Source organism: Ciona robusta, chromosome 1 (genome assembly GCF_009617815.1).
Source record: "Ciona robusta chromosome 1, ASM961781v2".
In the NCBI taxonomy this organism is placed as follows: Eukaryota; Metazoa; Chordata; class Ascidiacea; order Phlebobranchia; family Cionidae; genus Ciona; species Ciona robusta.
Genome location: NC_143235.1, coordinates 2,148,901 through 2,162,705, shown reverse-complemented (window position 1 = coordinate 2,162,705; position 13,805 = coordinate 2,148,901). Strand labels below are relative to the sequence as shown.

Genomic DNA, 13,805 nt, shown 5'->3' with positions numbered 1-13,805 from the left:
CCTATGCATTGTTTTCTTCTACATAGTTGTAATTATGTAGTCACCTTACACCTACCCATAACAACAACTTAATATGATGTTTAATTCCAGCACACTTCAATGCCACAACCAACATACGAATATGAAGACATTCTACTAGAAAGGGTAAGATAGAGAATTTTTTCCATGCTGACAATTTGGTCTATCTATTTTTTTCTATGGTGACAATTTGTTCAACCAATCATCAAAACACCTCTTGTCCGAGGCTTACCCATATTGGTAGCAACATCAGGCATCATACCCGATATCTTAAACCCTAACAACACCCCCCCCCCAGAAAATAATACAACCACCCATTTATAACCCTCTTTCCTAAAATAGGGAAGTGCCGGCCTTGGATTCTCGATCGCTGGTGGTCGTGACAACCCACTTGAGCCACAAGATGGCAGTATATACATCACCAAGATTATACCTGGTGGGGCTGCTGCAGCTGATGGAAGGTTGAGGTGGGTCATTGCTTTGAAATTACATACTTAATTTTTTAATGTATAATAGTGTTTGGGCTCCTTCAGTAAAAAAACTTTAATTTTGTTCCTATTATCATGCAAAGCAGCAAAAAAGACTTTTTACTATTATCCTTTGACCTTGATAAATAGGTAAGGGAATAAAATGGTGTATATGGGAAAAGTTTATATAAATTTCAATGACATATGGAACGGAATATAGTTAAAATAAATTTGACACAGGGTATGTTGCACTGCTGATGCATTGCACGTAAGAGTTGAAACTGGGTGTTGGTGCTAATAAATGTTATTTACTGATTTGTGTTCCCTTGTTCTTTCAACTTGCGTGCCCATTTGTTTCAGAGCTGGCAATGCAATTATGGCAGTCAATAACGTGGACACAAGCAATGTCTGCCATGCTGATGCAGTGAATGCTCTTAAGATGGCTGGTTCAACAGTTGTGTAAGTTCATACTAAGCTTACAATGTACCTATACATTCACAACACATTATTTTATTCTAGGTTGCCCTTATTTCATAGGCTAAATCAGGGGTTCCAAAACTTATTTTATCGCGGGCCAATATGTGAAATCATAATTATGCGTCGGGCAAGGTTTTCCTTGCTATATTGGCGACGCGAATTGTATTGGCCAAAATTTGGTTATAACGAATACTGTTAGTTAGGTCAAGAAGTTCGACACATATGCTGGTAATAAACATGGCTTATAACCCCTATTTTACCAGAGTAACAAGCGTATAAGGTTGGCTGATGCTGTGACAGTCATAATTATTTTTGTGACGTAACAAAGACAATGTAAAATATTACAGAAATCAATAAAATATTTTTAGACGATTTTTTAAAGTAATATGTTTTATTTGTGAACGTATATATGTAAAAACTTTGGATACAGAATGTTTTTTTACCCAAACTAAATCTGTTTTTACCAAAGTAATGCCATATTGTATGTTTGCTATCAAAAAATAATTTCACAAGAAATAAAAGTATCTGACACTCACTAGACCAAAATCGCAGGTCCCCCTAGCCATGCCTCTATCACTGAATAGGTGTGCTTGATTTAGCCATAAAAATTGTTCAGTACAACCAACAAGTACTGTCATTTTTCCCTTTACCTAAATCAAACCCTCTTACAGTTACCTCAACCTCTTTAAAAGTTCTTCCTCAATATATTTTCAATATGATCAACAGGGTATACTTACCTTTATATTCAACTATTACATCTCCCAACCCAGATTAAGGATTCGTCGGTCATTGGAAGATATGTCAACCGTACGCTCCATACATGAAATAAATGACGAGAATTTGGAAGAAACCGAAATAGATATTCAACTTGTGAAAGGAACTAAAGGTTCGTATTTCAATTAATGTTGTTTGTTTGTATATTTATGCACACGGCGTGCCTTACTGAAGACCTCATCCCTATAAATTATCTTTGGGGAAACGAGGGTCGCTATAACCCGGTTCATACACATTGTGCCTGCTTATAAGAAACCACATTTGTAACTTTTTGTTGGTCATGTTCTTTTTGCCCAAGGACTCACTGTTGGTCATGTTCTCTTTGCTCAACGACTCACTGTTGGTCATGTTATCTTGCCCAAGGACACACACCCCCCACAAAAGTTTCAAGCATTGAATCCAATGCTTTTGGCCACAAGGCGCTTAATTCAATATCACAAACCATTTTACTTACCACCCACTCAATAAACAGGTCTTGGCTTCAGCATAGCAGGTGGCATTGGTAACCAACATATACCTGGTGACAATAGCATATACGTGACCAAGGTTATTGAAGGTGGGGCAGCTGAGGCTGACGGGGTGCTGCAAGTTGGAGATAAGATAATATCTGTAAGTGTCGTTTATGTTTTATGTGGTTCAATCTCAATGTTATAATACCAAGGTACTGTGGGTTTAAAAAAGAAAATATGTGAAACTATGTGGGTTTAAAAAGGAAAACGAAATCTAGCATAGCATGAAATAAGATATTATCACATATTTTATGAGATTTAATGGTTTTAAGCGGAGGCCTGCAACCTACGGGCCAAATGAGGCGTCCAAAAGAAGTGTGGCCCGCAAAGCCAGTTGCATATTTTTTAAAAAGAAATTAAAAGTTGTGCTGCTAGCGAAGCCAGCTGCTCACGGTTGGAGCAATTGGAGTCAAGTGGTTTGCGTAACTACAAATATACCAACAATGGTGTCAGCATTGAGCTCAAAACTTTACCCCAGTAGTAGTAACACACCACTTCCACACCAGGTTGACGGCATTTCCGTCTTGGATTTATCCCACGAAGCAGCTGTGTCAATATTAAAAGGAACATCTAATGTTGTTGATCTTCATATACTTCGTCAATCCATCAACATCACTTCTCATTATCCCCTCCCATCCATACAAACATCCGATCCCCAGGAAGAGGATGTTGCTCCTATTGTCCTCCCTCCTCCATCAGATGAGTTGTTCCAGGAGGAACGTCATCTTCCACCTGCTACATCTATTGAAAGCGGCATTAAAGGTGCCTTAATTTTTTTGTTTCAAAGTTTTAAATTTTAGGCATATTGGGATAACTAGCAGATTCCTGGTTTTATTTTGAGACCAAGTGGTGAATAAAGTAACAGATGTAAATAGGTTTTAAGTCCCATTTCTGCTGCTACATCTAATGAAAGAAGAAATACGTTTGTATTCTTTAATACAGAGTTTTTCATCATTAGATTATTCAGGGCAACAAGTACTCAAGTAGACATCTTATATGCGTGTGGCTTAGTTTCTTTTAAAGGCTACATTAAATGTCACCAACTTTTTAATAGTTCTCGCACCCCTGGTTAAGAAACCCTTATCTATTGTGTATTACCCCGTGTATTAACACCACTCTATACACCCAGTGTCCCCACCCACAAGTTACCAAACCAGTGATCCCATGTTAGCCACCGATGACAGCCATGAAGTAGAACTCCCACCACAGATGCCCATCTATCAACCTAGGGATGAAGCTACTAAGAGAAGCCAGATACCAAGGTGAACATATGAATACGACTGTGTCTAACTTATTTCAATGTGGCGGGGCAGCTGCAGTTGTTATAGGCAGGTGTTCTGTTTGCTTTCATGCACTTCATGTCCGCTTGCGTGTTACCACGTATGTAACTTTGTAGCTGTTTTATGGCTGTGTTTTTTCTGTATGGCTGACACAGCCAGAGTTGTAGCAATTGCCTTTAAGTATCTTGCCTTACACCTACAACGGTGGCAACATTGAGCCTTAAACAGGTCCCTTATCCTTATTACAAAACAAAGTATTAATCTATGTGCGCATTTATTACCTGTACTTTTAAAGTAATAGGCCAATCCTGGCCTAAATCCTAGGACTCATGACATGCTACGTTGTGGGACCTCACCCACATACAATTATCTGTACTTACTCTTTACACAGGGAGGTGCGGTTTGTGACACTTAACAAGACAGGGGTTGGTCTTGGCTTCAACATAGTAGGTGGAGATGGTAGTGAAGGGATATTCATATCCTACATACTTGCTGGAGGTACTGCAGATGTGAGTGGTGAACTATTCAGAGGAGATCAACTATTATCAGTAAGTAAAAGATTTATTTAATGGCATGAAACTTATCTATGGCTGGCAATTCCACTGGCTCCCAACAGTTATAACACAGGTGTTTTGTTTCATACACCTCTTGCCAACTTATGAGTTACCACGTATGTAGCTTTATGGGTGATTTTTGTGTAAAGCTGACAATTTGAACAACCCATTAGCGACCACTGGGTTAGAGCATTTACTAAAGTCTTGCCTTCAACTTCAAGCCTTAAACCTGTATCCTACTATCTTATTTTTTTCCTCTTCTCGTTTTGAAGCTAGTTTTCTATTCACGTTGCAACATAGTTTTTAACTTGTTTCTAATTTTTGGCCCTAGGCACCATTTTCACCCTTAAACATTATGCGTTACAAAATATTTAAACATTAAATTGGCTCAACCAGTATAAAAAGAGAATTTATTACACCAACATTTCGTCTCCCATATAGCAAGACTTATTGGTGAAAATTTTTCCCCCTAAAATAACTTTGAATTTGTCATCTGTTGAGTAATTTAATAAAATTAAGTTGAATCATAACCTTTGCATTCTTTTCTCCCATCTTTGGTTTTCTATTTTCAAACCTTATCAATCAAATGTTAATCAATGTGTAACATTCATCCTTATGTAAGTGAATGCTTCCTATTTGGTTAAAATGGGAAGTAATCTAATGTTATGACGCTATGTGTCTGTGTTTTAAATGAAGTGACATTTTAATTCATATGAAATAAGATTTCTGCCTGTTGCTACATTTGTATCCTAGAAATATCATACCTGCTTATCCACACACTGTAATAGCTTCAGCAACTCAACTGTCGGCATTAAAGGAGCAACCATGGATAAGACACTCAAGTTCCCACCCACCAGGATATAAATGACCAAACCAACCTAAAGTCATGTCTACTTATCCACACACTGTAATAGCCTCAGCAGCTCAACTGAGGGCATTAGAGTGGCAACCATGGATAAGTCACTTAAGTTTTCACCCACTAGAATATAAACGACCTTTTTTACCCTGTAGGTTAATGGCATTGACCTTACCAAAGCAACACACGAGGAAGCAGCGCATGCGTTAAAGAGCGCCGACAAAGTGGTCACCATTGGAGCACAATATAAACCAGAAGGTAACTTTTTCAATTAGTATCTGGCAATTCTAGACCAAACATGGCCAATAAATTTTCGCGTTGTATGCTTCACGATGCAGTGATAAAATACTTAACTAAATAGTAAATAGTTTACTAAAAATAGTGTGTACTAAAAAAAACACGAATGTTATAACTGCTTTCGGTGACCTTTCCTGTCACGCGAGAATAAAGTGTCTATTCATTATGTAGTTAGCAATTCGGTCACGTACGTAGCGCATTGACTATTATTTGTGCGCCCCATGTTTACACCTATAGGTTATATAGCAGGTTCAAGACTAGGCTATATATAGAACATGAATGAATGAACTTAATTTATCCTTGCGTGACCGGAAAACGACAGTTTTTATAACATAGATGTTCATACAGCTCGTGCCACCTTACGAGTTATCACGTGTGACGGTGTGATTATTCATTTTAAAATTTTAGTGTTTTTTAAACGTAATACCCATATAAAATAGTATACTATATATATATAGCAATACTCCAGTGGTATATTAGGCATTAATTCCTCTTACATATTGTTGTTGTGTACCGGATACTGAACTCTGTATGAACATATACCGTGTAATGATAAACGTAGTGACTAAGTTTCATGCCTTCAAGATGTGACTCATATAATAATGTCTCATGTCAAGACGTTAATGGATTCTCCAATAATATTTAATATAGATACAGCTCCATGTAATGGTCGCATAGAATATGTTAAATACGACTTTTATTTCATACGTTTAAGTTTAAAAACTAAAACCATCTTTGGTGACGTCGAGAGTTGGAATGTTTATATTAATGCTCATAGAAAATCCGTGTTTTATGCACGTATATATACACCCCAATGACCCAATGCAAAGTCGAAAGAGCACGCTAAATCGCAAGTCGCTAACCATATGTGTAATGCTTGCATTCGTATTTTTTTACATAGCGTTTGACGTATGTGTCGTAAGACAGTTAACCGTAATTGCCCCAACCGTATATATATATATATAATTAGGACAACATGTTATGTCTGTATTAAAACTGTACTCAAAGTTTTACGAGCTCTGTAAAAAGTAGTTTTATTACGTCACTAATAACCGTATATGACGCAATAATTAGTGAGGTCCCATTGACACCGGTTATTCGTCATAATTAGAACAACAACTCGAATTCTCGCTTCTCTTGGTGGCTTATGTGTGACGTCACATTGAGTTTCCGGGTTGAGGTGTGACGTCACATTAAGAAGTTGATTCTGATTCAGAAATCGTCGGCCAGATGTTTCTGTTGTTTAAATAGCTGTTACTATCAAAGGGCGAAGGTTGTGGCGGTGTAGGGTGCCAGGAGCATTGGAGTTTTAGATTAGATTTATCTGTGCAGCGCATTTAGATACAGAGGCGGCAGGTGGGAAGGAAAAAGGCGGTTGCGATGTTTAAATTTACAACCGATGTTGTTGCCATTAGGTTTATAGAATACTGCTGATGCAGATGTGTTAAGATGTGTTTAGTTTACAGTAGCTTTTAATTAAGGTAGTTATTAAGTATGGGTAATGCCCGGGCTAGAGTTTGCTCGTTACAAATAAATTTTGTTAGCATTTTACGTTAAACGAAGCTAGTGCCCTTAGGTTTATAGCTGTTGGAAAGGGTAGTTATTGGAAAAGCGGAGTGTTGTGGGAACGGCCGTTGACAAGCGCTTTAACCCAATGGAATATAGAAGTTTGTTATTAATTGGTTATATTCTATGCTTGGCCCATTGCCCAGTTAATTAGAATTTACCATTAAACGACGATGTTGCCGTTAAGTTTGTAGTATACCAGTGTTAGGTATTTATTAATTGATTCTCTTTTATAAAGTGAGGTTTTACATTAAGGCAAATTTGGGGACCTGAGATCCAGGTCAGAGTTGGCTCATATCGTATATATTTAACTTAGTATTTACGCAAGCGTGTATACGTCAGTTTAGCTTATATATTTAAGTCCAGTCATTTTTATTTGTGGTGGTCATTGCAGCTAGAAATAGATAAACTGTGACCGTGGCCCTTGACGTTAGTAATAGTATGTTACTATTTGTAGCATATATGATGCCTTTAGTCCTGTGGTGAGGCACAGTGTGGGACCTGGGAATTAGCCCATTATCCCGCAGGTTTATAGTACAACCAATTAGTAACAACTGAGTTAAAGTAACCGCTGTTTTAACATAGCTTTAGACTGTATTTAACCGGTTAGACCATACCACTGCTGTTGCATTCATAAAATACACCCACTGTGTGTATAAATGGATATCCCACACAATAATACTGATGTATCTCCCAATGCCACCCTCGAGGTTCACACGGGGGCCAGCATGTTTATTCGCAAAATATCAACCCGGTTGTCCAAGCGATCAAAGCGTAAGAAGCGAGTCGCTGATACTGAAACTGAGCCTGTTAAAGTTGCGGGCACTGAAGGTTTGTAAAACTGTGTATAGAATACTGTGGCGTAAGATGGGACACCTTTACCCCATTATATCCAAACATCTTGATCTTGTTTTGAACATTTGACAACGGTCTATGTGAGTCTTGAGGACCTTTGAATGTTCTTTGTTTACTACCAAACGGGACGAGAAAATAGAATGAAAATGTGTCCGGTTAGAAAATATTATATGCTAACGGTTTCCATCTTACCCCACTGTATTGTATCACGTGTATTATTCATTTTAAAAGTTAGCTGGTACTATACTTGCGTAATTTGCCTAAGTTAGGTTACGTTGCGTTCAATAACGCTAAACAGCACATGACGTTTATATATATATATATATAGTTAATTTGATTATATGAAAATATATATAGAAACAAGCAAGCAACTGATTTGTATGCGCCGTGAACTCTTAATGTAATTTATGTTTTTTTTAATATAGATATTTAATTGCTTGGGTATATAGCTGAGCAAAAGATTTGTTAAGCGTATGTTGTCATAATGTAATCTATGTTTCCACTCTTACACGCTCCTTAGTCAATATATTACGTAATTAAAAACGTCACTACTACTTCGATGGGTTTCTATGATGCTTGCATGGATTATTACAGAGCTTCCAATCCCAAAGGCTTATCCTCATTTTCTTAACAAAGGCTGCATCCCTAGTGTGCTCTTGTCACTCATGTCGTACAGTGTAATTATTTAAATCAATAATTTTAAGTCCCAGCTGTCTTGGGCTTCGTTACTCGTTGTTCAGTTAGTAGGTTGTATAAAGGACGCTGTTCAGTTAAAACTGTGTATAGTTTAGTCAGTGCAACTTGGCAAAAACGTACTATATAACGCTTTAATTTAGGTCGTTATATAACGAGGAACGGGTAAGTAAAACGACGAAGAAATAGGATTTTGCAACAATATAACAGTTGAAACACGCCGCTTATAAAAATAGTTTCAGATGAAAGCGTGGGCCGCCAAACCCATGATACAGCAGAATTTAAATTCTATTGAGTAATCACTGATCTTGTGATAACGGTATAGTTTAATACTTTTCTTGTGTACGAAAGCGGTAATTTGTAGCCGTTACACGTTGTTAGAAAGTTTAATATTAACTGTTCTGTTTGTTTAATTAGCTTGTTAGAGTAGGGGGTAAGATGGGACACGTTGTCGTTTCTCTTTAATCGTCTGATTTAGTAGTAAACAAAAAACATTTACAGAATTATTTAGTCGTATCCTCATAACTCTTAAATAACGTTGTTATTTTTTTAAAACGCGATATCAAATAATAAGTATATTTGGGGTGTTATAGTACTGTGGGGAAAGATTGGACAGCTTTAGCACATGATATCCGAATATCGTGATCGTGTTTTAAACAAAACAACGGTCTATGGGAGTCGTGGCGATACGGTTTTATAATTCTCTAAATGTTTACTATTAAGTTGGACGAGAAAATGGAATAAACAGGTGTCTCATCTTCCCCCGCCCTACTATATGTACTAACACTGCAAACGGTATCCACCTTACTGCACAATTCTATATTATAAAAAATAGCGCTTCGGGTGTGTTGTTTTGCCGCTTTAGAGATAAGCGTAGATTAACCTTAAAGCCGAAAGAGTTCTTCTGGCAACTTATTATTTTGCGAACCATTTATTCGACGTCTTTACAAGTTACTTGTATTAAGTTGGTAAAATATTAAATTCCCGTATCAGACTTATTAGGCCTAATAATATGGTTGCCAGCAACAACATGTATGCTGGATTATCCTATTTAGCTGCAGAATGTTTAACATTACCGACGTAAACCAAGTTTGTTTACAACTTATGGAGATACCGAAAAAATCCGCCAACTTACGACAGCTTTGCGTTTTTATTGGCTGCCGTCGCCCAAGCGTGTCGGTTCAGAAATCGTAATACGTCATAGATCGGAATGTTCGTCGCTTGTTCGTGGCCGTGCGCGTGCACCGCCGTTCATACATACACGTAACACTGTTGGTTTATCATTGCGCACGAACACACACATACAGATAGCGGTACTTCGCCAGTCGTCGTTCACTGTGCGAGGTGAATCTTGCCCTATTTATCGACCACTATATCGTGGGAAGCGGGTAGAATATGTTGCTATACTCTGTATCTGATACTTTGCTTTGAGCTATTGTGGTAAATTTGATACGAGCCTATATATTATACATTAGGGCATTTTTTCAAAAAGATAGTTTAGCTTTTTAGCATACTTGTTGTTGCTTACATATAGTAGCATTTCAACTTAGAAAATTGAGTTTTCCTGTTTACAAATTATTGCATAAAGATGAGAATATACAAGCTATATGTGTTATTTCTGGTTATAGAATGTAGCCATAATAGTCATTGTATATTATTGAGTATTAGATAAGGCAAGAGCTGACTTGTTCTGGTAGACAGGTACATTAGGTTAGTATGTATTGTGTTCGTATATTGGGGAAAATTGTTTTAAATATTTTGTTATTTATAGGTTAATGTATTGAGTGTATTATCTCTATACAATATAAGTACTATAAACGTTCAGACCCACAACACACTTGAAGCCTCTGGGTATCTTTGGGGCTACACCATTTTCCTAATTATATATATTTCTCAATCCATATGTGTCTCAGTGTCTGTTTGGTTGTATGGGTTAAAAAGTTAAACTATTTAAAAAAATGCTTGTGTAATAAAGATGGCTTACACATGCTATGCAACTTTGTTGCTGATTGTTTTTATTGTTTTATTATGTTAGCATTTCTATGATAAAATTGCAATTTACATAAGTCATATTCAGATCATAGTTTACTCTAATCAATTTAATCTTTAACGTTTTTTTAAACATAATGTTTCCATGTTTGTTTTCATCTTGGTTAGCGTATAATATTTCCATGTCCATATACAATACTTCCATATTTTTATCTCTGTTAACGTATAATATTTCTATCCTCAGATTACAACAGATTTGAAGAGAAGATTCAGGAGCTCCGAGAACAAATGATGAATTTATCGGTGAGCAGCGGGGGTAGTTTGCTCACATCCCAGAAGCGAATGTTATATGTGAGATCACTGTTCGAATATGACTCGTATCGGGACTCTGGGCTGCCAAGCAAAGGTAAGGAGCATAGGGGCTGTGTTCCTATAAAACTGGAGTGCCACCTCAAACATTATATAGGAGTCGATAAGACATTCATTTTTGTTTTCTGCTTTAGTTTTTTATCCTTAATATAAGTCACTAAATAATATTCAAAGGCAATCAATAGATTATGGCATTAAATAGATAATCAATACCCAAGTAGCTCTCCTCTAACTTTAGTTCCATGTACTGGTAATCCAAAAATATCAAACCTAATTCCTACGTGGGTAATATGGGACATAGATAAATACTTTTTTACTTATTGTTGATGTGCAATACTCTGAGGTAAGATGGGATACCATTAGCACCAAAATTCCATATTTACTGATCGCTTTTTGAACAATTAACAACCTGTTTTTAAAGTCTTTCTAGGATATGGTTGTTTAATTCTGTAAATATTCTTTGTTTACTTCCAAATAGGATGATAAAAGAGAATGAAAGCACGTCCCATCCTACCATTTTTATTGCTGAAACAATAATTATCATAATTAACCTTAAGATAACCACATTAGATTATATGCATTACACCCAACACCTCATTATAACACCTTACCAACATATAAGATTACAGCATGATGATATAAGACTAACTACCACCCTTGCTACAATGTATTAATATATAGATTAAATGGGAATCAATAATAGCTGTGTCAATACAACCACGCCTATGGATATCAAAATGTTAACGATTCTTAATCGGATTATGTAAGATATTTTTGGAATCCTTTTGTGTCCAAGTTAAAAGACTGTGTTTACAAGCATTGCACTAGTTGTAGTGGTACTACTAAGTGCCATACCATGGGATCTGAAATTTAGTTAGCCCATTAGGCCATTACCCAACAACCAAGGTGCTACAACATATTAATAACCAATGGGCTAGAGCAGAGTCTGCCAAGTGTCTTGCCCAAGGACAAATACACCTGTCAGTATAAAGCATTGAACTCTACAAGCTCCTAACCACTGAACACTTCATGCTCATTGTCAAACCCATGTCAGACTTATAACCGCATACAATTTCCAGTTCTAAACATGACAACGTATGTACCATCACCAATATAACCAATATCCCACAAACAGGTTTATCGTTCCGATATGGTGACATACTTCATGTTGTAAATGCAAGTGATGATGAATGGTGGCAAGCTAGAAGGGTGGTAAGTGGCAATATATACTATGTATCTATGTGCATTAGAATATAATTTGATGACTTTTGGCTCATACACTCTTGTCTAGAGCCCAGAGGATATAGAAATTCTTAACAGTCGCAGTCACCATTATTGTGGGCATGTGTGTTCTTGGGTAATACACATTAGATTTCAAATAGGCATTTAAAACTGGGTCGCTGAAACTTCCAATGTCACCCCTGATTCGTTTTACAAATTCTGACGTACATAACCAAAAGTTTGTAAAAAAAAATTGAGCATACATTTAGCACCTGCCACTGGACTAATTGGTTCAAGCCTTGTTTGTTTACCATCATGTTTGTGACCAATTTCTGGAGTGTCACCTTAGGCCCCACCATTAAGTCTATGCCACTATATGCTAAGGTGTTGGGGTAAACCTCGTTAAATAATATGGAATGCATGCGTATAATGGTATCTAACTTTACCTTCCCGTCACAGGAGGGAGGTAGAGACAGTGAGGAGTTTGGGGTAATCCCCGCCAAGCAACGAGTCGAAAGAAAGGAACGCGCTCGACTTAAACAAGTCAAATTCTCGCAGTTTAAACCTTCACTTATTGATAATAAGGTGAGAGGTTATAAATAATATTAATATGTTTGGAAATATTAGGTGGGGTAAGATGGTTCTTTTTTTTGTCCTATTTGGTAGTAATTAGTAAACAAAGAATATTTACAGAGTTATATAACTGCTGTTAATTAATCAAAACACAGTTAGGAAATATGGGATTTAGGTGCTAACAGTATCCATCTTACCCCACAGTACTACATATGTTGGCTGTGAAGTATGAGGACTGGTTTACATTGTTTATGTGATACATGTGTAAAGAATCTATGTGTTAGTTGTGGGTGCTGGGTGTAATACAGAATTGCATACAATACAGTACCCTACAGCACTGTCATATATATACATGTATTAACACACACGTAAGACCTACTTGATATTTATAATTTGTAAGACCTATATTATATTCTTAAAAGCATATGTTTTGTACCTATACTACACTGTTACACTTACGTGTTTAGACTTGTTTTTCATGTGTAATACAGTACCTGTGTTAACATACATATGACACATAACATCCAATTCCTGTATATTAATATGCTTAAAAACAACATATATAACTTATATCAAAACACAGATGTACTGCATGTATGTTTTTCACTGTATTAAAATAAAACTAAAAGCCTGAATTTAGCTTGAATTATACAGCCTTTAAAACACACTTACCAGTGCGTATACAAGACTACTTGTGATTATTATTTGCTTAAGGAGTATAATGTCATCTATTACAGTTACAGCCACTAATACTATGCGTTTTCAATTTATGAGTTTGCTTTTAGCAACTGTGTGGTGAATGATTATGCCTGCTATTTATGTATTGGTAAATATACCTTGGTCCAGATGAGACTATCCTGGTTTATGAGTTTGTGCTGTGGCTCAAAGCTTTGGTGAGGTAATTTCCAACTTAGTAGTGGAGGTTTGGTGACCCAATTTCTAAAACAACAACGGTTTGACAGCATATAATCAAATGACATGACTTTTGTATTACTCTCCTGCAACCCCAAATGCCAATAGTACAGTGTTTGCTACGTATATTACTTATAGTCTATTAGTAATAACTATAAGGTATATAATTTCATGACAAATATTTCAACAGGAATCCTTAAATCAAGCGAAAAGGAAAAAGAGTATGATGTTTAGTAGAAGGTTTCCATTTTATAAAAGTAAAGAAAACTTGGATGATTTGAGCGACCAAGAAAGTAAGTTGATGGTTTTGTTGGTGGGGTGTATTTCTACTGTACCTTGACAGCGAGCATGAGGAGGTATGCCATTGGGTTTAGTGTATAGGCACCCATGTTATA

The 13,805-nt window shown here is 36.6% G+C and overlaps 1 protein-coding gene across 5 annotated transcripts in view; it reads left to right on the top strand.

Moving 5' to 3' along the window:
- LOC149741279 (disks large homolog 2-like) overlaps window positions 1-13,805 on the top strand; it is a 28,220-nt gene that overhangs the window by 9,865 nt on the left and 4,550 nt on the right. For all 5 annotated transcript variants that reach the window (XM_089893911.1, XM_089893910.1, XM_089893914.1 and 2 more), the window contains 13 exons: window positions 91-144; window positions 361-485; window positions 846-944; window positions 1,733-1,848; window positions 2,209-2,345; window positions 2,752-3,007; window positions 3,375-3,507; window positions 3,917-4,073; window positions 5,091-5,193; window positions 10,580-10,741; window positions 11,840-11,916; window positions 12,385-12,510; window positions 13,601-13,703. In XM_089893911.1, the coding sequence (XP_089750037.1) occupies window positions 91-144; window positions 361-485; window positions 846-944; window positions 1,733-1,848; window positions 2,209-2,345; window positions 2,752-3,007; window positions 3,375-3,507; window positions 3,917-4,073; window positions 5,091-5,193; window positions 10,580-10,741; window positions 11,840-11,916; window positions 12,385-12,510; window positions 13,601-13,703 (1,648 nt within the window). The remainder of the gene's footprint in view (window positions 1-90; window positions 145-360; window positions 486-845; window positions 945-1,732; window positions 1,849-2,208; window positions 2,346-2,751; window positions 3,008-3,374; window positions 3,508-3,916; window positions 4,074-5,090; window positions 5,194-10,579; window positions 10,742-11,839; window positions 11,917-12,384; window positions 12,511-13,600; window positions 13,704-13,805) is intronic.